General features: G+C 56.9%; 1 protein-coding gene across 4 annotated transcripts in view; it reads right to left on the bottom strand.

Moving 5' to 3' along the window:
• Window positions 1-4,781: 4,781 nt before the first annotated feature.
• The window catches only part of ARHGAP22 (Rho GTPase activating protein 22), a 169,333-nt gene continuing 148,908 nt past the window's right edge, over window positions 4,782-25,206 (bottom strand). For 3 of the 4 annotated variants that reach the window (XM_040623827.1, XM_040623828.1, XM_008696158.2), the window contains exons 5-10: window positions 15,708-15,915; window positions 12,676-12,808; window positions 11,781-11,854; window positions 11,026-11,147; window positions 8,274-9,180; window positions 4,782-5,330 (exon numbers count right to left, since the gene is read on the bottom strand). In XM_040623827.1, coding sequence (XP_040479761.1) covers window positions 5,102-5,330; window positions 8,274-9,180; window positions 11,026-11,147; window positions 11,781-11,854; window positions 12,676-12,808; window positions 15,708-15,915 — 1,673 coding nt within the window. In that variant the 3' untranslated portion in view covers window positions 4,782-5,101. The remainder of the gene's footprint in view (window positions 5,331-8,273; window positions 9,181-11,025; window positions 11,148-11,780; window positions 11,855-12,675; window positions 12,809-15,707; window positions 15,916-25,206) is intronic. The other variant, XM_040623829.1, reaches the window with a different exon arrangement.

Here is a 25,206-nt window from a genome sequence, read left to right as displayed (position 1 = left end):
ACAGACATGCTGAGTAACGTGCTCGGGGCTACCCGACCGGCCTGTGGTGAGCCAGGATCTGAATCTGGGCCGCCTGGCTCCAGTCTTCAGTTTGCAGCCGCTCTGCTCTACAGGGATTACAAAGTGAGGACCGAGAAGTCCCGTGTGAATGAAGGCTTTCGTGTTCAGTAAATTGCGGGGCCGCTGCTTAAAGGTGAGTGTGTTCATCGTTCTTCAGGGTGGCGCGGAAACTTCACGCATTTCCACGCACCGGTCTGCAGCCATATCTGTGTCCTCTGTCTTCCCCGGTCTTGTCTCGGAAGCCAGGCCTTCCACTTTCTTGCATCTTTCTTTGGACTTCTCATTATTGCCCGCGTTTCTTCGCCATCGTCTTTCCCTCTCTACTGATTCATCCTTAGGAGCAAACATGCTCTAATAATTCCCATCTCTAAAAGGCTCTGTCTCACCCCCTTTCACTCTGCTCCCCTATTTTTCTGCTCCTGTTCACATTGGGACTTCTGTAAAGGTTAATCTGGGCACAGTGTCTTCCCTTCACCCGTCATTCAGTCTTCAGACCATTCCTGTCTGGTTTCTGGCCTGTCACTCTACTACACGTGGCCTGGACCACACTTCTGGACTAGTTTCCCTGCAGCTACTCCCTGTCGCCCCCACCAAATTTATCCACTCTCCACCAATGGCCAAAAGAGCCTTGTTGGAATACAAGCCAATTCATGTCCATTGATTTAAAGCCTTCAAATGCTTTTCTACATCCTTTAAAATAAAATAACTCTACCTTAGGTGACAAGGCCCTACAGTGTCTGGCCTTGCCTGGCTCCTGCCCTGTCACCCACCATGCTGACAGTGGTGCCAGCATTCATCAAACTTCTGCAGCTCTTTTTCTTCTGCCTGCAGCTCTCTGGTTGCGCGGCTGGCCTGTCTGTCCTTGAGTCTCAGTTCAGATTCACCTTCTCAGAGAGGACTTCTGGACCAAATTGTCTAAAATGCGCCCCGGGGATCACCTTTTTGAGAGCACTTACTAAAATCTGAATGTATCTTGTTCATGTGTACTTCTGTTAAAAAACACAATTCAACTGAGTAAATTTAGATCTTAATGGCTTCATTCAATGATTCATAAATATTTGGCAGTATCCAACCTAACAGATAGAAAGGATCTCGGAGGAGCTGTACAAAATGAAAAACTTACAGGCAGAAGGGAGCAGGAAATTATACTAGACAAAAAAGCAGGTTGGTTATTGTAAGGTTGCTTTCTTGCAGGGGATGGTTGGGGTCTATCCGGCAGATGACCTACCTAGTACGGACCAGATGATTACTGATGGACTGGTTTAAGATTGCGTTTCTGGGAGAGTCCAAACTGTAAGTCTTTGTTCCGTGATATGTGACTGAGTATAAGTGACTCCATATGGGACCTGTTGTCTTCTTTGTAATACTTCCTTATGGTCGATCTTACCCCACTAGAACGTAAGTTCTATGAAAGCCATGACCTAGGTCTTGTTCCTTCTATCCCCACAATAATGAAAGGCCTTGTGGATTTCTGTAGTGGATATAATATGCAGCATAAAGGCTAAGAGCATATCCCACCCCACCCCACCCCCTTGACCAGATCCTTGCCACCTTCTCTAGCCCTCCATCCTCCCCCGCCCCTCTTCTTTCTCTGGCTCTGTCCCTCTCACGCACTCACCCTTTAGCTCTGGTTACGTACATCAGCATACAGAACAGTTGAGGTGTCACATCTGTCGGGGAGCCCTCTCTGACCTCTGCCTTCTGTCTGATTTAGAGGTCTCTTATAGCACTCATTTTGCATCCTGTGAACAGACCTCATTAAAACATGATAAGGGTAACATTTTAAAACTATCAAGCCAGCATCTTTTCAGTTTGATGAGTAATTAAGAATACAGTCTCTTAATACTCCCTGGGATGGAAGCCTGCCTCCTTCACTGTATGGCTGTGGTCCAGATCCTTAACTTCCAAAGTACTCAGCTCTAAAGTGCAGAAAATAACATCGCCTAATCACACGCGAGGCGCTTAGACCTGCTGGCGCAGCAATGACTCTCTGAGGTTATCCTCGTTTTTAGACACGAGGCAACAGAGACCCACAGAGCTTAACTTCCCCAGGGTCTTCCAGCTGCGCAGAACCGGCCCAAGCTCTTTGCTCTACGCCAAAAAGCTTTCTATGGCTGTATCTCTCCTTCCTCACCAACCACCACGTAATTTTGGCACCTCATAGGTCCACCTGTCATGGGGCTTGGTGGAGCATGGAAGTAGTAGCAATGGGCTTGGTAGGAAGGGGCAGCGATTTCTGGCCAAGGTGGGGCTTCTTGTGGAGACAAGGGTATAAGAGCGCAGCAGCACTCTCATACCTACTTAGCTGTGGGTTCAGGTAAGTGAGAAACTGTCCCTTTGTGACAGAACCACATAGGATATTGGAAGAACTCCCCAGGGGGCTGGGACCCTGCATCAAAAGAGGGGGAGTCCGAGAAATGTTGTTACTGTTACTGACTCCATTTACTGCCCACAGGCCTGGGAACATGGATACGTGGGCTCCACTCCGAAGCCCTTTTACAGTGTGGCGTATATGGCGGTCCTGCCTGGTCCATTATTCAACAGCCAGGTAAAACAGGAATCTCTTTCTCTCTCGCACACACACACATACCCTAAAAACTGTACTCTTAAAAAAAAAAGGATATTTGTCAGTTTTTATTAAGCCACTTCCTTTTTTGTTTTTTAGTATATGAGTCTTATCATTTCCAATTTTTGCTTTAAAGTCAGACACAAATTTTAAAACACTTTTGAAGTAATCGGAGAGCAGAATCCTAGATTTTCGCCAGTTTTCCACTGTTGCACGGTTGATTTATCCACAATTTGACAATTTTTTTAGCAGCTTACCTTTGCTCTTTCCAAAAGCATTCCAAAAAAGCAAGGGTCTTCAAAACATTAATTTTTTTTGTTTTCATAGTCATAATTCATTGGTTTACTTAATATGAAATGATGGCATTACACTAATAGGTACAACCCGAATCCACAGTTTGAGACTAGGTTGTTGAACTGTAACTCAGTTGGGGAGAACCTGAGTGGATAGGGACAGGGTGCTAGGCCAAAGCCCGTCGGCCCTGGTCCTGAGCGTGCTGTACAGGCAGAAGTCCGTATGTTTTGCAGATAGAATGGAAGGTACTGGTTAATTGGAAACTGGGGACAGAACATCTACTGAGTATTGCTGATTTTCAGAAAAAAATTGCATTTGCAGATCCTAATTTTGCCAGCAGGTGGCAGATGGGGTTCATGAGCTGGTTTTGGCCAGGACTTGTCTGGAAGCTGAGCCTTTGCCAATATGAATGGCTAGGAAAAGACAACCTTCCTTTTCATCATGTGAAACCCCTTTTGTCTTTCCTGCTCCTTTGATAGCCTGGTGGCATCTTCTTTCCAAGTCAAAGTTGGCAGAATTCCAGGACTGTGGTAAGGGAGCCCAGGACCATAAGAATACACTGGTGTTCCCACCTATCTTCTCCTAGCCTCAGTTTCTCCTCTGAGCCTAGAGCCAATTCCTATCTTGTTGAGGAATCAGTCACTTCACTTTCTTTTCTTTCTCCTTGAATAGAGGGAAGAGCAATATTTTACCTTCTGGGGAAGCTGATCACCAGGTCATCTGCTATAGATTGCCTGCGTAGATCCAGGCGTTGCTCTCCACTGACCCCCCCCCCCCCAAAGAGTTCAAAGGGACTCTTGACTGCTGATGCTGCTGGGTACCCTTGGCAGGCAGCTGGCTTCCTGGTTAGACTATGGGTGGCCCAGCAGAAGGCCTGGTCAGCCTGCCTCACCATTGTGGGAGTTACCAGCCAACTGGGGCCTGTGGGCTTCTACCTCATGGTATGACGCCAGCTCTTCTTGGGAGCACCAAGACCCTGGCATTTAAAGCGTCAGTGCAGTAGTTTATACCTGACTCTAGGTAGGTGGGTGGTTGGGCCTGAGGGACTTTTCCAGAGATAGTGATCAGAAATTGGGGCACTTTGGTGCTCGGGATAGCAAGAGGTGATACGTAAGGACACCGTGAGCAGGAGCAAGTGAAGGGATGCCAGTCCTCTCCAGTCACAGGCCACTCTTTTGTGTCTCCCTAAGTCCCAACCCTAGGAGCCCTGGCCCAGGTCTGCCCTGTGTGGTGGTGGCTAGGTAAACACCCTCATGAAAGCTCTGCCCTGATGGGGCCTTGAAGTCTGAGGATGAGCTGCAGAAGAAGGTAAAACGGGCAGAGAAGGGAGAGGGACTAGCACGAGCTCAGGGGGAGTCTGCAGGGAAGCAGGGCACCCAGTCCGAGGGGCACCTGGAGGACCGAGAATGGGCCCTTCCCATCACCGTGGCTCTCTTTTCCTTCAAACACATGCCCCCGCACACACCCGGGTGTAGAAGTGAGGTGTAGAGGGCCCATGCTGAGCTCTGACTCAGAGGCTCTGGCCCTGGAGCAGATCTGGAGCCAAGCAAAGGCAAGCAGGTTATGGTGGAAGGCTTGAGAGGAATTCCAGGCCAGATGCCAGCTGCGGAGATCCAGCTGGCTCAGAGGGGGAAGGAAGGACTGAGGAAAATCGTCTTGCCTTGGGCACAGGGAACATGGAGAAAATCATGAATCTGTATAAATCTAGCTTCAGTGCCTGTGACGACGCTGGGTTTCTCAGGGAGGTTCACAACCCACTTCTGAAGCCCAGGCCATTCCACCCGGGAGACTTCCAACCCTGCCAACAACTTGGTAACCCCCATTCTACATGACCATGAAGAAGGAGTCAGGCATGCAGACATCATGCTATGGCAGCAAATTTAATAAAGAATGCAAAAAAGTAGCCCAGTGGGCTACTCAGATCCCAGGTGCCATCTGTTTTGGTGGTCACGGGACTGCCCCCTCTGACACCTGCCAGGCCCTGCATGGTCGGAGGAGCATCCAGATCCCACGTGGGGCTTGGGCTCCCCACAGTCCCCCCTGGGGGTGTCAGGACTCCTCCCTCCAGCTGGCTGCAGAGCTCCCGGCGCCGCTGAAGCCCTGCAGCTGCTCACGAGGCCGGCGGCCAGCTCTGCTCAGAGGCGGCGAGCACCGCTGCAGACGGGAGCTCTTTCCACTCCTTCACTTTGGGGCTTTGTCACCTCTTGTCCCTACAGTCAGGCTTCCCAAGGTTGAAAAAAACTCCTCCATTTCCTTCTGCAGCAGCTGGTTCCTCTTCTCCGCATCTTCCCGTGCCCGCTCTGAGTTCCTCAGCTTTATTTCCAGCATTGTGTACTTTTTCTTTTCCTGGTCCAGTTCTTCTTCTAGCCGTGACATTCGTTTCCTCAGGTTGGCACTACTTTCTTCGAGTCTTTAAAATCAAGAAGAAAGACAGTGTTTTAGCCTTTGGCTGGCTGGGTTTGGCAAACGTGTGCCTGCGTGCACTCCTTCCAAAGGAGCTGGTCAGGCGGCCCACGGAGGGGAAGGGCGCGTGCAGGCTCAGACCTGGCTCTGGGACAGGCCCCACAGGCCTCATCAGCTCCTCGCAAGGCCTGGGCCCTCACCCCCAGGAGACCTCCCCTCGGCCTGTGATCCAGAAGTGCAAGCAGGAGCATTTAGCCCTTTGGCACTCGAGGCTGGGAGCCTCCCTGAGTCCTCACTAAAATATAAAGTCCACTTGCCCTCCAGCCCAGCCAACTGTCTGCTGAGGAATGGACTGCCAGCTGGCAGAAAGCAGGACTGGTCCCCAAATGGAGAGGGAAGTAGGAAACTGTCCCCTCGCCTTTGCTTGTCTGTGAGGCCCCTTGTACTCTGGCTTCCCTCTGGCTGCCTCACCTCCCACGGCCCCCCAGACCCCAGCCAGACACTGTGATGCAGGGGAAACCCCATTCGGGTTGTCCCCGCCACTACTCCTTGTCCTTCATGCCCCAGCTCAAGTGTCTCACCCTCAGTGACACTTCCCTGGATCCTCCCCAGGAGGCCACATTAGTGTTCCTTAGGCCACCACAGACCTGCTTCTCTGCAGGCTGACACCACACTACAAAGGCCGGCACATCCGTCTCTTTGACCAGACGACCAACTCCTGTAGGGCCTTTGGGGCATGCTGAGCCCAGCCCCCGGGAACCAACACTGGAGTCTGAGCCCCAGCCTGGCTCTTTACGAAGCAACACAAACTTCTCTGAGTCCTGGTGTCTTTTCTGAAAAAATGCAGGGCCAGTCCTTCCCCCAAGAGCTACAGCTACGATGGGCCAAGACCACCACGCTCAGTGCGCAGCACCACGCCTGCTACGTGGGGTAACCTGTACTGGAGTAAGCCTCCACTCCCCACCGCGTCCAGGGGGAGGCCCAGGCCTCCACCCTCAGTCACTGAACACAGCATGAAGAAGGCAAGAAAGCTGCCTGCGCCCCAGCCCTCCATTTGGGGAGCATGGGACACGATGTGAGACAGAGGAACCCCCAAGGTGGGTGGCAGAAGGACCCCCCCCAGACGCCTCACTGCTGCTTCTCTGGCTCCACCCCCTCTTTGCTCGTTCTTCCTCTCTGCCCTGGTGTTCTCAAGCTCGGGCCTGGGCCTCCTGTCTTGTCTCTATGTGGTTCTTTGTGTGACCTCATCTGGTCTCCAGAGCCAAAGCCTCATCTCCATGCTGACGGCCCTCCACCTCTATCTCCCTCAACTCCACTCAGAAACTTCATAAGCATTGCACCCTAACAGCCTGCAGGTGGCTCCTGACCCTTCCTCTCCAAACCACTTCTGCAGTCCTGCTGTCCCACTCAGTGAACACCTTCTTCCACTTACCCCACCAAAACAAAAAGGGTTGTGCCCTAAGTCCGTTTTCTTTCACCCCGCATCTGACCAATTAGCAAAACCCCCCAAATGTGTTCGGAATCTGGCTCTTCTATCTCAACTGCTGCCCCTTAGGCCCATGCTACCGTATGTCTAGCCTGGAGCCCCACACTCTGCCCTCCACCCCCTTTCTCACACTCCCCTCGTCCCCACACTAACTCCACCTGCCTCTTCCGCCACAGCCCCTGGGCTTCTGCACCTAGCCTTCCCTCTGTCCCAGCACGGCCTGCCACCCCTCTCCCCACCGCACCATGCTCCCCTTCGCTTCACCCTGCTTTGTTCTCCTCCTTTATCTAACCTTCCAACATACCATAGATTTTTAAAAGCTGTCTTGTTTACGGTCTCTCTCCGCCTCCAACCCCCAAACACCACCAAATAAGAATGAGGGCAGAGGTCGTGATCAGTTTTGGCCTTGGCTGTGCCCAGCATCTCGTACAGTGTCTGCACATCACAGACACTCACTGAATTCTCTTTTGGGAATACAGGGATGGGCACAGGGGAGGGGTTCTGAGTCCTGGGAGGCAGGGTGGAAAGCTGGTTTCCCCCAGCCGCCAGACCAGACCCAGCGCTGAGTGACTCCTGTGTGCCGATGTAGTCCCGGAATACCTGCTGTAGGGGGCTCCATTCTTTCTTGTGCTCGGACCCTACAGATCAGGGTGGGGTCGGATTTATAGGTCAGAACACTGGGGCCAGGGGCTAAGAAGCCTGAGACGCTGGTAGAAGCACCGCACATGGGCCAGTGCAGGCTCTGCTGGTGACCTTGCTTGGAGAACCTGGTGCCTCAGAGCTGGAAAACACCCTCTTCCCAGGGAGGCTGGAGGGATCCAACTAGGACCATCTGTGAGCAGACCTGGAAGGCTCAGAATATGGCTCAAGGCCTCCTTCTGTGACCAGGGAAGGCAGGAGGCCAGGGCTCAGCACAGCCAGCTCCCTCCCCATAGGGAACTGGATTACAATCCTGGAAGGAGTCCTCATTCCGTAGCAGGCCCAACCATGGTCAGCCAGCCGGGTTGGCCTAGGGCCTGCATGGCATGTGGGCACTTCCTTGGGTCTATGCATACCTCAGGGGGCCCGGCTCCTCCCCGAGGGCCACACAGGGACCCCCATGCTGAGCCCCTCCATTAAAGGTGCTCTGAGCAGCTCAGGCTGCGGTTCAGAGTCACTCCCTCATCAGCAGGCCTTTACAGAGCTCTGACCGCACCTCAGGCCCTGCAGCTCCTGAGCCTTTCCAGACAGGACCCCACCCCTCCATTCCCAGCCCTGTCCTGGGGCACTCTCTCAGAAAAGTGGCTTCCAGGAGCTGGCTGCTCTGAGCCGTGGCCTCAGAGAGGCTTTCTTTCAGAGCCAGAGGCCATGACCAGAGGCCGACTACCCAGGGCCAGTGGTGCCCTGTGAGCTGCTGGCCACAAGGGCTCTGCCCAGCCCCAGGGGTGCCAGCCTCGCACTCACCCCATGGCTGCAGCCCTTTACCTTTTTATACTGGTCTCGTACTCAGTCCTCTGCCGGCACAGCTCCGCCCTGAGCTCCGTGACCAGGCCCTGGAGAGCCTCGGAGCAGCGGGCATAGTCCTGGGTGGGGCTGCCTGGGTCGCTGGGCTCGCTGCTGCTGATGCAAGTGCCCACCTCGTCCAGGCCGCGGCCCAGGTCTGGAGATCTGCGGTCCTCGCTGCTACTGGGGAAAGGGGAAGGCTCGAGGGCCCCCTCGGTGTGCAGGGAGCTGCAGGCAGACGAGTCACTGGCCCGGCAGGCTGTGCAGCTGCTGACTGAGCCTCTGGCCGATGCCTCGTAAGAGGAGGCCCCGGACCACGCTGTGCTGGCCACACTGGGGGTGCTGGGAAAGAGGCCGCTGGGCGGGGGCACATTGTCGTAAGTGGAGAGTCTCTGCGAAGAGCCTGAGTCCTTGAGCCGTTCTCCCGAGGAGGCCCGGCGGTGGCCGCGCAGGGAGGACAGCCCGTTCATGAGCCAGTTCCCTCCGGAGGAGAGGATGGGCACTTCCAGGGATGAGCTGCCCACCTTCGGGCTCCCCGAACGAGACCCTGACTGCCAGAAGGAAGACTTCCAGTTGGGCAGCGTCTGCACTTTCTTCCCAGGGCTGGTGGCGGCAGGGCTGCCTCGGCTGCCCAGGCCCGTGGGGGAGGTTCTAGACAGTGCTGCCACAGTGGCCCCATCCAGAGACGAGGTCCTGTGTGATGGCAGACCAGGGCTGCTGGGGCTGCTGGGTTCTGGCTGGCCGTCCCTCGGGACCTCCTCGGAGCCCCATCCCACTGTGCACGGTGGGCCCCCACGCGGGGAGGTCGGCACTTCCTCAGCCCTCGGAGTGAAGAGTTGGCTGTGTTTGCGGATCAGGACGGTCATCAGGTGCTGGACCAGAGAAGTGCCTGCCAGGAAGAGAGAGTGAGAAAGCCTTGCTGTGAGGTCTCCAGTCCGGGCTCTCTAGACCAGACCCAACCCAGGGTGCCTGCAGTCTGGAACCACCCTGCCCCTCAAGAGAGGACTCAGCAAAGCTTGCCATCTGCCCTTCCACAGGACAGGACAGCCACCACACCCTCCGAATCTAGCACAGACAGGAATCCTGCCCAGGAATCCCCTTCCGCGAACACAGAGGGGGCACTGTGCCTCCAGCCCACTCCGTCCCACTAGGTGTGGGGAAGAAGCAGGCACCATGCCCACGGAGGCTGCAGGGCGAGCCAGTGGCAGGCTGGCACTGGAAACCGGGACCTAGACATCACAGCCTTCTCGGCTGCCCCATGTCACTCCCTTGTACTGCCAACGAGGGCTGTGCCTGACTGTCCACATTCTGCGGGGCACAAGGCTCTGGGTCAGGGACAGAGATGTCTTACAGGTGCAAGCAGACACACACATACACACGATCCCACACACAGTCACAACACACGAATGTACACAGCCCCCAACATGCACACCTGCCTTCCCCCCACCCTACTCTCTCTCTCTCTCTCTCACACACACACACACACACAAGGACAAACATTATACCTCTTCTCCAGGCCACGGCCCCTGAGATGCAGCCCGTGGTGCCTGTGGTTCCTGCCACTGGGGGTTGGGGCTCAGCACAATGGGACAGACCATGGTACCTATCCTCGTGCCTTGTTCCCTCCTGTTACCCTCCACCAAAGACCAGAGACTGGGAAGGTTTCTAGGTGATAAAGGAGGGGTGGGTGGGTGGACCCTCCTGATAGAGGTAACTAAGAATCCTGGAAAAAATTAGGAACCCTTAGCCAGAAAACTGGGTGAAGCAGGAACTCAGTGTTTGCTGTTCGGCATTTGTTCAACCTGGCAGGCTGAGAACCTGGGGGCCTAGGATGGGAGACCAAGCTAGGCAGGCCAAGGGGGGGATCTGAGCAAGAGTGCCTCCCCAAGAGCTACACCCTAGGCTTGAGGGGACACAGAGCTCCACAGCCCTCCCCCACACTCCCATCTCTCCCAGGTCATGCTCGGCAAGGGATGGCAACTCCAGCCTCAGCTGGCCTGGGGCCAGGGGCAGCAGCTGCAGCTGGCTCTGTGCTGGGTGAGTCCTCGCCAGCCTCTCCACACCTCAGCCGGGACGGCTGTGGGGCTCCTGTCTGTGGGCAGCAGGACTCCCACGCTAACGCCTCTGGGACAGTCTTCCACGGGCCTCCGAGTATGGGCTCTAGCTTCTGGACCAGCCTGTACCCGTGCCCTTTGGTAAACCTGGCCGACAGTCCCCTTGCCTCTCCTCAGTTTCCCCATCTGTAAAATCGTGCAATAACCACGGCATGAGCTCGTGAAGCCGACAGTGTGACACAAGTCGGCGCTCCGAGAGGCCGCAGGCAGCTGCTCTTACTGTTTTTTATCATTATTTACTCCCCAGGGTACGCTCTGACATCCAGGAGCCTGTGACAATTACTTAATAACATTTACTTAAGGAAAGCAAAAACATCAGTGTGTATTCAAGGGCAAGGACACTGACCTCTTCCATCCCCCAGCCTCTCCTGCCATTCTAATTGCTCCCAATGACCCCATCCACAGGGCAAAGTTCCTTTTCCTTTCATAGCTGGACCCCATGGGGTCAGGGAGGGGGAAGGGAGGTGGTCTGGAGACCCCTGCCAGGTCCCCCGGAACACAGCCCCCTCCCACCAGCCTGGCCCTGGGCTGGACTGATGCAGAGCGATGCTTCCGAAGATGCGCCTGGGACCAAGGGGAGACCAGACCTGGGCAGCACCCAGCACCGCCTCCACCGTTACCTTCCATGATGGTTACTGGGTCTTCTATCTGTGGCCGAAGTATGTTGGGTCCAAAAACGGTTGCCAGGTTCTGGACACTCATCTTGTTGACATTTGAGTGAGACTGAACTTCATCCAGAAACCTGTACAGTAAGGAAGAAGCAGCTGGCGGAAAAGCAAAAGCTGATGCCAGATCTGCTGGGAGCTGCCTGGCCTCCATGCCCAGCCGTGTCTATGCATGTCCGCGGCTGCTGGGCAGAGCCAGCTGCCCCTGCCAAACTCAGAAGAAGGCAGAGCTTCCCCTCTGAGGGGTAGGAGCCAGCCATCAGAAGTCGAGGCCGGCGGGACAAGGGCCCATCGTCAGTGTGGAAGCAGGACACACGACTCTCCCGCCCGCAGTGGGGGCAGATGCTCAAGAAGGCCCAGACCCCTCAGGCGTGGGGCTAAGTGAGGGCCGCCCTGCCTGCCCTCGGAGTCCAAGCACCTGGGTTGAGGCCACTGTGCTCGGGAGGCAGACCCTTGGGGGAGGGGACAGCAAGAAGCACCCAGAGAAGGCTGAAGGGACACAGCGTATGTCACCGGGGACTATGTACCACTGTCAGCTCCCACGGGGACCGTAAGCTCCATGATCGCAGGGGCTGTGTTCTTTTATGCCCCTCGCTGGCTCCATCAACACGTGGGGAGGAGTGTGGGGGGGAGAATGCCCGAGGCCCCCTCTGTGAAGGGAGCTGAGCCAGGGCGCAGGGATGGGAAGCTCCCTGTCCCTCGTCACTTACTTGCAGATATATCTGAGCAGGTTGTAATTGGCCAGGGGAAGGCTGCTCACTTGTTTAGCCAACTCCAGAGTCCCCTTGGGATTGAAAGAAAAAAACAGCATTTCAAAGGCCAGCAGTGACACTCCAGGTCCTTCTGCTGGAGGGAGGGCTGGGAGCGGGGGCAGGAATCAGAGTCCAGACCTCCAGCCAGGTCCCAGAAGGTACCACCACCTCCAACTAAGCCAGCCTTGGGGAAGATCTACTTTTGGGGAACTGATGTGAAGGGTATGCCTCTGCAGGGCTAAGGAGGAATGTCAGGGCCACGGCTCAGCACACTTATGGAGGCACAAGTATTTGCCAGGTAAAGACCCCTCATCTCCCACAGGGCCAGGAGGTCGGCAAATAGTCCTTCCCCAGCCAAAGCCAGCTTAGGGCTGTAGGCAGGCACTGCAGGAGACGGGGAGGGTAGGTGTGGGAGTCCTCTGTCCTGGAAGCAGTCTCAAATTCTTTTGGGAGGAGGCAGGATATAAATAGATGAAAGGTCTGGTGGTTTCTGAACCCTGTGGCTGGCCTGGGTAGCACAGCAGGAGTCCCTACCATGTGGGGGCCCACACCTGGGCCCCAGGCACCCAGAACCATGACTGGAACTCGGTCTGCTTTGGGAGGTCGCTGCCCCTCCCGGAAACTGAGGCCTGCACACAGAGAGGACCCTACGCAGACAGGGCGCTCTAGGCACCCTCCCCCACACAGAGCGGGGTGCTCGGGACCCCGCTTCGCCCAGCAAGAGGTTCAAGGCCTCCCACCTTACAGAGCAGGCTGGAGGCCACGATCTATTGGCCACAAAAGTCACCAAACATCTGTCTGTGCCGCGCTCCAAACACCCGCCTCCCAGGATGGGTCCCCAGGAGCCACTAACCTCCCCCTCGTCCTTGGTGAGCAGCTGGGCACAGCTGAGGAAGTCCTCGTACCTGGCGAAGGGGACCACGGGCTCGGGGAGCTCCCGCAGGTAGAGTTTCAACAGAGAGGCCACCGTGTGCACGTCTGTTGTGCTGTGGGCAGGGGGACATGCATGAGGCCTGGGACACCAGGGAGCCCCAGAAGTGGCCAGCACCTTGGGCCACTCCCCCAGGGGCAGCCTCCACTCTCACGTCCACATGCGTGCTCACGTGTGCACAGTTAGCCAGGGAACTGGAGAGTGAAGGGTCCCCTTCTGCCGGCCTGGTGGTCACCCTGGGGTCCTCTGCAGGGCAACGTGAGAACGGCTCTGCTCCCAGAGGGGGTGGGTGATGGGGAGACCGAGCTTGCTCCCCCCACCCCCAGACTGGCTCACCAACGGAAGGGGTGGGGCCACGTCAAAGGTATCTGCCACGCTGGCCTGCTGAGCTCCTGGAAAGAGCAGGAATCCCTGGGCACTGGCCATTAGGGACCGGGCAGGTCAGAGGTCAGGCCCTTTCCCTCAGCTTCGAGGTTCCTATTCACATTACAGAAGCCTGGGCTTCTACGTTCATCACACTGTTTTCAGCACCCCAGTGCCCTGCCTGTCCACTCGGAGGCCTCAGTCTCCTGCACCCCAGCTTGGAGCTTCCCAGGCTGGTTTGCCCCCGAAGGAGGGCAGCAACCCTTGGCCTATTGGCCTCTGGGTTCAGGTCCTGGTCTGTGGTCTTGGCACCTCTTCTAAGCTTGCCTTCCTGGATGGGCCTGGGCCTTAGGTATTTCATCTGCTTTTCTAGGACCCTGGATTTAAACCCTGAGCCTGTATCTCCTTCATGGCACACACTCAGGAAAGATGAGCCTGGGGCCGGGAGAATGTGGCTGTGCCATTAAGGTGCCACCTGGCCCTGGCTGTCCATGGCTGGTCTGAGTTAAGCCTTTGGGTCCCTTCTGGCTATGGCATTTGGGATTCTGGGGATCTATATACCCATATATACTTCAGACCCACATACCTCAGGCCTAGTGGCTCTCGGTCTGGTCTGGCCGCGCAGTCCCTGTCTCTGCTCCCCTTACCTTCTCTAGCCGGGCGTGCTGCTGCTCTATGGCTCCACTGCCTTCTCCCAGGCCCCCTCACCTCCTTTGCCAACACGCCCCACTTTCTGGGTGCTCACAGCCTCTGGGGAGCCCAGGCTTGAGCCCAGTGCCCCCTCCCCCCCAGCCCTGTGGGTTCAGTGCTGGCCACTGCAGAAGCTAGAGCCCTAGGAGGCTGGGGCGAGGGGCAGGAAGCAGGGAGGATCTGCAGGCTTTTCCGGGGAAGATCTGGACAGTAAAAACACAGAAGTGTGGCCAAGGGCCTACTGATAGGTCTCCCCTTGGTGGGGGAGGTGAAAGGTTTTCTGTCCTGGGCAATGGACTCAGAGCAGCCCTTCCACACTTCTGTTCTGCCAGCCTCGCTGGCTGGAGCTCCACCCTGGCTCCTCCTCCAGGCCCTCAGCTTTCAGTGCTGGGGGTGGGGGGGGCCTGGGAGGCCTGGCCCTCAGCCAGTGCAGCAGCCCCAGTTCACAGCCCCCTGCCCCACAGGTCCCTGCAGTCAGTCCTTTCCAGATCCTCTGCCCCACCCTAGTTTAGGGAGCCTGGCCCAGCACCAACTGCCTCACCTTCTTTCCTCCCTGCCTAGAGACACACTTCCTCTTCCTCTCCTTCCTTCCCTACTCATGGCAGAGCCTCTCCCTTTAAACAGTGGCTTAAGGCTTTTTCTTGGTACTTCTTGAAACCCCCCTCACCACCCTCCGCTCCTACACACACCTGCCCTAATCCAGGCACCCTACCCCAACACCCAAGGAGAACGTTCTGCAGCCCACAGCTCTGTGGGGGCCCACCAGCCTGTGAGCCCCTCTAGGGCAGGTGCCGTCACCAGTCCCGCTCCCTCCCCCAGGATCAGGCTCACAGCTTGCGGTGGAAGGGGGCTGGGTGCGCAGGCAGGGAGGGCAGCCCGCGGGTCCAAATCAGCTTCTGCCCTTACTGCAGGTGCGGCTTGGAGAGAGGTGGCTAACCCGAGAGCCTTAGTTTCTCTGCCTGCTGGATAACGCTTCTGTTCCTCGATATCTCTTCTTTCCTAAGAGCAGACCTCCCCCAGGAATGGGGTCAGTCCCAGGCTCCGCATCTACCGACAGACTCTCCTGGCTGCGGTGGTGGGTCTTGGCAGAAGCTGGAGGCACGAGGGTGCTCTACCCCAAGAGAAGAGCTGGGAAGGCCAGGGCTACCGGCAGGGACCCATGGGTTTACCCTGGAGGCAGGGGGCAGCCTTGACTACGAGGGCAGATCTGAGAGGAAAAGGCAGCTCCATGGAGGCCAAGGTTGGCTTACGCAGGAAGAACTTCCTATGAAAATTGCTCTATGATGGGTGGGGTCCTGTCAGGGAGAAGAGGCCCCAAGTAGCCCCACCTCCCGGGTCATACCCCTTGGGCTCTTCAGTGAAGTTGACTCTCCCCACACAGTGCAGCCCTGGACCCACGAAGCCCCAGTGATGGGTTAGGACAGACACTGGCTCCCCACCCCTGATACCTGAGAGAATGGGGGGCTCCATCTTGCCACTGAAGGGGCCTGGGCTGGGTCACCCCGAGGAAGCAGAGACGAGAGGGAGGCCCTGCAGGAGGCCTAGAGTCCCAAATGGAACCCGCAGAGGCCCTCCTTCTCCCCTGCCTGGGGTGGGTTTGCAGGCACCCACCAGGGAGACAGCCTGCATAGACATGCGTGCGCCTCGTCTGCGGGAGGCTCCCTCCCTGAGAGGGGGCCCGGGGCTGCGGCAGTGATTTTGTGCCCATGGGGACAGTGGCGGGGGTGGTACTAATTGAGCACATGTGCCACTGTGAGGAGCCATGCCACCCACCCTCGTGCTGCCAGGCTTCGTGGATGCCAGCCCACCTCTGCGCCCTGGAGCTTGTGTCCTGGGAGGAGCCCCTGCCGCAAGGAATGGACAGGTGATCCCATCTCTGCTGCTCTCCGCCAAGAGCTCACCTGTCAAACAGTGGCTTCTCCCCACAGTCGAAGGAATCCTGCAGGTCCCTCACCAGGTTGGCCTGGCCGGGCATGCGGAAGAGCCCCTCCTCGGTGAGCCCACGCTCCCGGATGAAGTCCACACACTGCTCCACCAGCAGGGGGGCCAGCCGGGGGCCATACTTCCGCTCATGATGGACTGTGTCTTCCAGGCGCTGCCCAAAGATCCCTGAGCACAGAGAGGGGCTGGTCACACCCTCAGCTATCCAGCTCAGCAGTGGGGGAAGGGTGCTTGGGACAATGGGGGGCAGGGGTCGCAGTCAGGGCAGAAGTGGCTCTTTCCTGAGGGGAGCAAATCCGAATCTGGGAGGGCACACACCAGACAGCTGGACCCTGGGCCACCTGGGACAGGGAGCAGTAGAACACAGCACGCAGAGGCCTGTCCAGCGCTACAGAATTTGTCTAAGTCAGAGGAACCTTTAAAGGGCCCTCGGAACAGGCATTGTGCATTTTATTGATTGGTTTATTTATGCAACACTAACCTTCAAACAGGAGTGGCTTACATTTAAAAACCCAGGACTAAGGACACTAGAATGTTCTTAGCGGCACTCTTTGCAATCCCTCCAGATGGGGAACCACCTAATTCCCGTAAGCAGAATGAGCAAGTATGTCACTGTCTACTCATACTGTGCAGAACCAGACGGCGATAAGAACGGAGGGTGAACAGCTCACACGACAAGACAGATGACACACTGATGTGAAAACATACTCATGGCTCAGCACCACTGATCCTTAGGGAAATGCAAGTCAAGCCACAGTGAGGAACCACCTCGCAGCCCATTAGGATGACCACTATCAAACAAAAGCCCCCAGAAAGCAGCAAGTGCTGGCGAGGATGTGGAGAGACTGGAACCCCTGTGGGCTGTTGAAGGGAATGAAAACGGTGCAGTCACTACGGAAAACAGGAGAATCACCATACGACCCAGCAATTCCACGTCCGGGTAAATAACCAAAGGAATCAAACGCAAAGACCTGAACAGACATCAGTGCATCCATGGTCGTCGTATATTATTCACAATTCAAAAGGTAGGGAGCCCCTGGCTGGCTCAGTTGGCAGAGTGCTCTTGATCTCAGGGTCATGAGTTCAAAGCCCCAGGTTGGGCACAGACTTTGCTTAAAAAAAGCAAAGCAAAACAAAACAAAAACCAAAGGTAGAAACAACCCAGTGTCCATCCACAGATAAATGGATAGAGTGTGGTACATACATACAATGGAATATCATTCAGCCTTAAAAAGGAAACTCTGAGGCACTACATACAATGTGGCTGAATCTCCAGGACATTATGTCAGTGAAATAAACCAGCCACAAAATGACAAATACTGTAGGATTTCACTTATGTGAAGTACTTAAGAATAACAAATTCCTCAAGACAGAAAGGAGAACGGTGGTGGCCAGGGGCTGGAGGCTGGGGGGATGGAGAGCTACTGTCTAATGGGGATGGAGTTTCAGTTTCACAAGACGGAGCTCTGGAGCCTGATGATGTGACATTTGCTAATACTGCAAATATACTTAATGCCTCTGAGTTGTACACTTAAAAATGGCTAACATGATAAATATTATCTTAGTTCTGTTTTACCAACAATTTTTAAAAGTTAAAAAAAAAAAAAGGGTGCCTGGCTGGCGCAGTCAGTTAAGGGTCCGACTCTTTATTTCGGCTCGGGTCTTGATCTCAGGGTCATGGGACTGAGCCCCATGTCAGGCTCTGCACTCAGTGCAGCGTCTGCTTCAGGCTCTCCCTGTCTCTCCCCTGCCCCTCCCTTCATGCATGCATGCATGCACCCTCTCACTCTCAAACCTTAAAAAAAAAAAACCCAAAACTGTGAGCAGAACCCAGACCTAGAGTACACACTGCATGACTCCATCTGTGTAACGTGCAACACCAGATCAGGACACGGTTACCCTCGCGCGTCAGTGACTGGACGGGATCCAAGGGGCTTCTGGGGAGCTGGTAGTGCTGATTCTGGACCTGGGCACTACTTACCCAGCTCTGTTCACTCTGAGAAAAATCATTAAACTGTACAGTTGTGATTTATACACTTCCTTGTTTGCTACATTTCAATAACGTTTGCAAAAAAAACAAAACAAAAAACAAAAAACAGGAAGAGATCCAAAGCATTTAATAGAGGACAAGAAAGCAAGTAACAGATAGCGGGAGAGAGGAAGAAGCAGAGGAACTCTAGACTGAGAAGGCCTATGACAACTAAATATACAACTGGCTGAGAGGTTCCTGGCAGCCCAGGCAAAGAGTGGAAGCAGCTGGGGTCCATAAAGCTCTCTCTCTCTCACAGCGAGGGTAACAGGAGAAACACTTCTCGCAACCCTAAGCTCTACAAGGACTTTCAAATGCCCAACATCTTCCATATGCATGTGCGATGCAGAGACCTTCCCCACAAGGTGGCTTTTGGGGTGTGCCAGAGGCATGATGCCGGAGCTCCATTCTGTCCAGGCATGTGGCTACCAAGACCGAGATGGTGAACCAGTGAGGTCAGAGTTCAATCTCCCCTTGTCACCAAGCAGTGGCAGGACTCCGGCACATACTTAGCTCCCCCACACGGCAGCTAGTTTGAAACAAGATACATCGGTCCCTAATACAGTGCCTGGCATAGAGCAGGACTCAGTCGTTTCCTTCTCCCCCTGCCTGACCCAAGGACAAAGCACACAGAATCTGAGGCGTGAGACTTCTCCCTTCTAGAAAACATGCCCATGTGGAGTGCACCCAGTGATGCCATCAGTGCTTTAGGGAGCAGTGTGTGCATGCAAGTGGACTTGTGTGCACGTCCGTGCACGAGTGTGCATGAGGACAGGGTGCTGACACAGCAAACACGTAGCGCCTGCGGTGCTGGGTGCTGCTCTAAGCACTTTCCGGACATCAGCGCATACGGTTCTCACGCAGCCTGACAACTGAGGGCCTATTACTGTCATCATCACTATCAGCACCATCCCCATTCTTCAGACGGACAAACCGAGAGGCAGGCGACTTTAAGAACATGCCCAAATTCAGTCAGCCTGGCAGGGTCAAGGTTCAAACCCACGCAGGCTGGCTCTGGGCCTAGAGAATGTTCTAGGCCACACTGCTGCTCCCCACCCACGCTGGTACCTGGATACCTGGATACTACCCACCCACCAGTCCTGCTTCCCCTGTTTCTCTGGTCTTCCCCAGTGGTTCCCAAGGACATGGTCACTGGGCAGCAGGCAGAGGTAAGCAGGGACTACAATGACACGAAAGGAAAAGCTGTCAGCCTTCTGGGACTCGGGGGAGAGCCCAGTGGCCCTGCCCACATGGGTGGGGCCTGATGGGCAGTCAATAGCGTCGAACACAGGGGCTGAGACTGCCATGAGACTGGCATGGTGGCTGACTGGGGCAGCTCTGAAGAGCCTGAATGAGGCGTCCCCAGGGCCCGCCACTAACAGCATCCTGGCCTCTCTGTCCAGCCTGAGAGCTACCTGGGCTGGTCCGGGGACACAGAGTCACTGCTCCCTGTCACCTCACTCAGGGTTCAATCACCTATACTCAACAATGGGCCACGTGGGGCCAAATGCTCTTGTTTAGCTAGTGTGATGTGTGAACCATCTTAATATTACTTAAAATCACAGGATTTTAGGGGCACCTGGGTGGCTCAGTCGTTGGGTGTCTGCATTTGGCTCAGGGCGTGATCCCGGAGTCCTGGGATCGAGCCCCACATCAGGCTCCTCTGCTGGAAGCCTGCTTCTTCCTCTCCCACTCCCCCCTCTTGTGTTCCCTCTCTCGCTGGCTGTCTCTCTATCAAATAAATAAATAAAATCTTTAAAAAAAATTGCGGGATTTTATATAAAAACCTGGATTTCCAGCTTCTCTTGAAAAAAAGCCACAGATCTGGAGGCACTAGGCTGGAATGCCCAACCAGCAACATTAGCAGCGTCCAACGGCATCTGTGCCTGTGATAGCCCATCGCCTGGCACCTCTCCCCAGGCCTCACCATGCCCTATTGCCTCACACCCAGCCCAAACTCCACTCATGTGGCTCTGACAGGTATTCACCCCCTTTTGCTTTGACCTCCATGGCACAGACATCCCCCAGGGGTACTGCGGTCAGGATGAAGGAGGAGAGGGGTCCTGATTCACAAGAGGTAGAAATGGGAAACCATGCCTGTCACGACCTGAGGCATTTGCTAGGACCTCACATGAGCGGGCAAAGGACATACAGGGGGAACTGCTCACGAATAGAGGGTCCCCAAAAGGGGAGGGGACTAGCCTGGCAGTGCACCCTCAGTGCCTGCCTCCTGCCTCCCTCCCCACTCACGCACACGTCCCTTTCTTGTCAGCTCTGCCCACTCCTCGAGCGCCCTAAAGGCGTATGTTTTCCTGCTGCCCGGCCCGCGCACAGACCTCTGCCTGGAGCTCCTCTGCGGTCTGTGCAAATCTCCCATCAGCCCTTGGGAACAGCTCAGATGCCCCTGCTCCGTGAGCTGTGAGCCCTGAACGCTCCCCTCTGCCTGCGTCCCCACTGGGAGCCACCCCTCTCTGCCATTCCCAGCTAGTGCTGGACTGGGAGCAGAGGTCAAGGGGCACCGAGTGACAGAGTGACAGAGTTCATGCACTCACCTCCCCACCCTGGGCTCACAGGTCACTGAAGGCCACAGTCAGGGAAGAGAGACAGGAGAGGAATTCTAAAACTCCCGCCGGAGACCCACAAGCCTCCTCTAGGCTCTAGCCCCTCCTGCTCGCCCACCTCCTGTCCCCAGGACATCCGCCGTCCTTCTGTCCGTCTGTCCATGCACCTTTCTATCCGCCGCACTTGTGCCTCGGCCTGCTCTAGGTCGTGGACGGCCTCAGCGCCGCCAATGGCTGGAGACACGCAAATCCTACCGGGGCCTAGTCAGCTGAACGCCCTCTGCTGCCTCCCTCCTCCCCACCCAGGAGAAAATGCAATGTGGCAGGCAGGCTAGGCCCCGCCCACACCTCCCCCTGGGGTGCAGACCGGGGCCAGAGAGAGGGCAACTGCTTCAGAGCCAGCCCCCATCTCTGAGGGGCCCCCCCCCCAACCTCAGCACAGCCAGGGCCTGCCCGTGAGACCTTCCTCACCACTCACCCCACCCTCCTAGACGGGACCGGGAAGTCCAGGGGGCCCAGGGCGCTTCCAAATAGAGGCGATTTTGGGGACGAGGTGACATGGACACTGGGGTATAAGAGTGCGTGGGAGGCAGGCATGCGGGAGTGGGGCGCAGGAGCAGAGGCCCCAGAGCAGGTCTGGGTGGGGGTCTGCCGTGGAGCACAGGGGTTGGAGGATGGGCTGAGGAAGCATCTTGGAAGAGGCAAGGACCAGCCGCTGGAGTGAGAGCCGACCTCCTATGTTGCGCAGGGGCTTTGGGAAATGGTGACATTGCCCCAGAGGCCCTCCAAGTGCTGAGCCTGGTGACAGGGCTGGGCTAGGGGTGGGGGTGGAGACAGAGGCAGGTGGTGGTCACGACCGAAGGCCGTGAAGACAGACTCTGAGCCGACCTGTGCACTGGTCTGGGTGTACAACCCCAGCGGAGCTACTGAGGAGAGGTGTGGCCGCCTTTCCTGGGCCTCGGTTTCTCCATCTATAAAATGGGAGAATCATACCTAAGATGCTGCCCTGAGGCCCCGCCCAAGGCACCAGCAGGCCTGGGACAGAGCCCACATTCCCAGCAGGGCTGTGGGGAGCCTGGAGGGAGACTTTGTGCAGGCTTCAGGGGCAAGCTGCCCCTCACCGCCCTCTGGGGGGAGAGATTTTGTGGAGTACCTGGGAAAGGTCACTCCAGCTCAGCCTAGTAGGGCCTCTTTCCCAGCGGTCCTCCTGCAGGAGACCACCTGCACTCAGGCTGCAGGGGCCCTTGCCCACCACTCCTCTCGCCAGGGTCTCTCGCAGAGCCGGGTAGGGCTGGGAGCAGCCGCACTCCACTCCCTCAGCCCTCCTGGCACATCTCGGAGGGGGAGCCTTGCCAAGAACCAGTTCCAGTAGGTTTGTCAGATCCCTGGAAACCCAGCCAGTGTGCGGGTTCCTCGAGGTCCCAGCCCACGCTCTTCACAGAGCACTGGCTCTGCCACCAGAGAGGAAACCGGCAGAGGCTGCCTTTCCCCTGACCAACCTGCTGACGGGCTCAGAGCCGGGCCGGGCCTCCCCTCCTGCCAGCTCTCCCTGGCAAGACCCCACTCTCACTCCCCTCTCCCCAGAATTCCACGCAGGAGCAGGAAGTCACGGGCCCCAGGCCTGGCAGTCAGCTGGCTCGGATCCCTGTCCTGGATGACCTTGGGCACAGTCCTCAGTCTCTCTGCCCCTTGGCGGGGCTGTGAGCCGCCCTGGGAGGGCTCACCCTGCAGGCCCACTGCAGCAGGTGCTTGATACCGGTAGCCTTCTCCTGACCCAGGACAGCCGGCCCAGGGCCGTGGCTCTGTCAGCTCCGAGGGCCCCAGCAGGAGAGGGAGGCAGCCCGTGTTCGCTCGGAGCTGATTCCTGAGCGGAGACTTCGGGCCTGTTCTGGCTCTCCTGGGGCTCTCTCTGGTTGGGGGACTGCAGGACCGGGGAGGGGGCCAGGCCACAGTCAGGGAAAAGACACAAGGAGGAAACCATTCTTGAATTCTCTCCAGAGCTTCAGACTTTGGGAAATCCCTTCCCGCTCTCAGCTCCCCTGCCAAGGTTTGTCACCCCACCCTTCCAGGGCCATGCATGTCCCTGTGCCTGGCCCTGCTCTAGGTACTCAGAGCTGCCCTTGGGGGCGGGGGGGAGGCTGAAACCAACAGGCTGACAGCAGCCAGAAGACAGAAACACGGCAAGAGGCAAACATCACCTCGGCCGCGGGGGTCCTGCCCAGGGCGAAGGATCCCTCTCCTTGTGGCCGGCTGCCCGACGCCCCAGCACAGTGGCCTTCCTGAGGCCCAGGGGGACAAACGTGGGACGAGCACTGGGCTTGGAGTCTGGAGCCCGGGGCTCCCATCCCGCTCGGTCCCCTCAGGAGTGGCGGGGATGACCCTTGGCGGGTCCCCGCTCCGCTCCCGGCCGCCACGCCGGGCACAAGATACGAGGGGCGTGCGGCCTCGGCCTCTCGCCGCGAACACGCGCGCGTCCCGCTCCCCCGGCCCTGCGACCCGCCGCGCGCCGGGCACCCCGACCCTCGCGCGCTCCCCGCAGCGCCCCCGCTGGACGCGTGCGCCGCGCCCTCCTCGCCCGCGGCCGGCTTCGGGCCACCGCTTCCCCGCACCCGGTCCCGCGCTACCTGGGGCGGCGGGCGCGCAGCAGGCGGGCAGGCGGCAGGGCGGCCGCGGGCAGGCGCAGCACCGGGAGAAGGCCCGCGCGGCCGGCATCAGGCCCATGGCGCGCCCGGTGCGGCGGCGCAGGAATGCCCGGCACGCGCGCAGGTAGCGTCTTGCCCGCCGCCCGCCCCGGGGCCGGGACCCTGGAGGGAGGGAGGGCCGCACTCGGAGTTCCCGACGTGCCACGCCTGAAGCCGGCCTCGGGAAGGGCTCCCGTGCCGGCGTCTCACCCGCTTTCCCCGAGTGCGCGAGGATACTCCGGGGGAATGAATGCCAGCGGCAGCTCCCAGCCAGGGTCCCTTCCTGCGGGGGCGCCGAGGACTCGCTCTAGCAGCCCCCGTTCCCCGCAGGCTGGGAGGCAGGGGCTCCAGGTGGGGAAGCGGAGGCCCAGGATGCTCAGGTAATTCATCTGGGTCACCCAACGGTGGGGGGTGTCGAGCTCGGATCTACAGCTGGGCTCCTAGCTTCAGAGCTGGTGCTTGGGACTTCCAGTTGGGTGTCTTGTGCAGCCCTGAGAGCTGAGTATCAGTGTCCCCATTTTACAGACGTGGCTGCTAAAGCCTAGAGCAGTTATATAATTTGCCTGAGGTCACACAGCTAGCAAGTGGACAGACCGTCCCTCCAGACCTAAATTACCTTTCTGCAGAGATGCGTTCTTTCCGGGGCAGGATGCTGTCCCAGTGAAATAAGCCCATGATCCCACACTCAAAGTCTCAAGAGTGGGATGGATAGCAGCCTCAGGGAGAAACCAGGAGGATCCGTGGAAAGCAAAGCAGAGCTGGGGGCTTTGCAACACCAGGCAGGAGGAAGAGAGGTCCACAGGAGCCTGGGGGCAGAATTCTGTAAGGGAGGGGCTTAGGGGAGCCCTGCGGCTGGAAGGGGTGGGGGGCTCATCCCAAAGCTGAGTGCGTGGGGCAGGGCCCCTCTTCTTGCTCTTCTAAGCAGGGCTGGGGCTAGCATGAGGCAATATGAGGCACTTACTGCAGGCGCAGAATTTAAGGAGGTGTCAAAAACTTAATGAGATAAATATCCTATTGCAATATTTTTAAAAATACAAATTAAATGCAAAAGAAAATCCATGATGAACGAGTTATCAGAATTTTAAGTAATGACAGGCTCCAGCCCTGCTCTTGCACAGACTTCACGAGTGCCTCACCCTAACCCCATGGATCCTGTCTTTATTTAAAATGTTGATATTTATCATGGGTGTTGTAGGCTAAATAATGATCCCCCCTAAAATGTCCACATCCTAATCCCTGGGACCTGTGACTGTGTTACCTTACCTAATAAAAGGTACTGGGTGGACATGACTGAACTAAGGATGGCGATTATACTGGGTCATCCAGGTCGGCTTCAGAGAAGGGAGGCAGAGGGAGTGCGACTACAGAGGAGGTAGTGACGTAAGGGGTGAAGCGGGGACCTCAGTGATGGGGCCACCACCAGGGAAGGTGGGCAGTGTCTAGAAGGTGCAGAGGCAAGGAACAGGGGTCTCCCAAGAGCCCCCAGAAGGAACAGACCCTGCCAACACCTTGATTTTAGCTCTGTAAGACTCAGTTCTGACTTCTGACCTCCAGAACTGTGCGAAGATAAATTCTGTTGTGGCAATCTGTCGAGCAGCAATAAGAAACTAACATAACGGACTTTTTGCACTAATTTTCATTTAAAAAATATTACAATAAAACGTTTATCTTGATTACTGAGTTTTTTGGTGCCCCCTTCAATCCTGAGGCTCCCTGGTCCCGGCCCAGAGGCTAGTGTGGGGGTGGGGGCTGGCGTCCTCCTTAGCCCTGGGTTGTGGGGAGGGGCTCAGTGTGCTCCCTTCCCAGAGTTCACCAATACAGGAAGGGAGGAAGGGCATTTCATGATGCCAGTGAGGGCCACAAGCCCAGGAATGCCCTGCCCTACACCTGCCAGAAAAGCCCGGAGCTCCCACGGCCCAGGGACCCCCTGGGTCTGGGCCCTGTCCAGCTTAAAGAGAAGGGCCCAAAGGCTCAGGGAAAGGCACCTACTCTGGGAGTAGATGGGCCCTCCCAGGGGACACGTGGGCTCTGGTGCTGACTTGCTTTCCCCTCCTGAGCTTCGGTTCTCGCACCTGTGTGGGAGGTACTTGTTTGAGAGGGCAGACCCTCAGCTTCTCAGCTTCCTGGCTATCTCTGAAAACCCACCCCGACCAGGCCCCACAACTAAAAATGCCCCCCCCCCCCCCCC

Source organism: Ursus maritimus, unplaced genomic scaffold (assembly GCF_017311325.1).
Source record: "Ursus maritimus isolate PB19 unplaced genomic scaffold, ASM1731132v1 scaffold_7, whole genome shotgun sequence".
In the NCBI taxonomy this organism is placed as follows: domain Eukaryota; kingdom Metazoa; phylum Chordata; class Mammalia; order Carnivora; family Ursidae; genus Ursus; species Ursus maritimus.
Note: the sequence above shows the minus strand (reverse complement) of the source record. Positions and strands in the feature narration are given on the sequence as shown.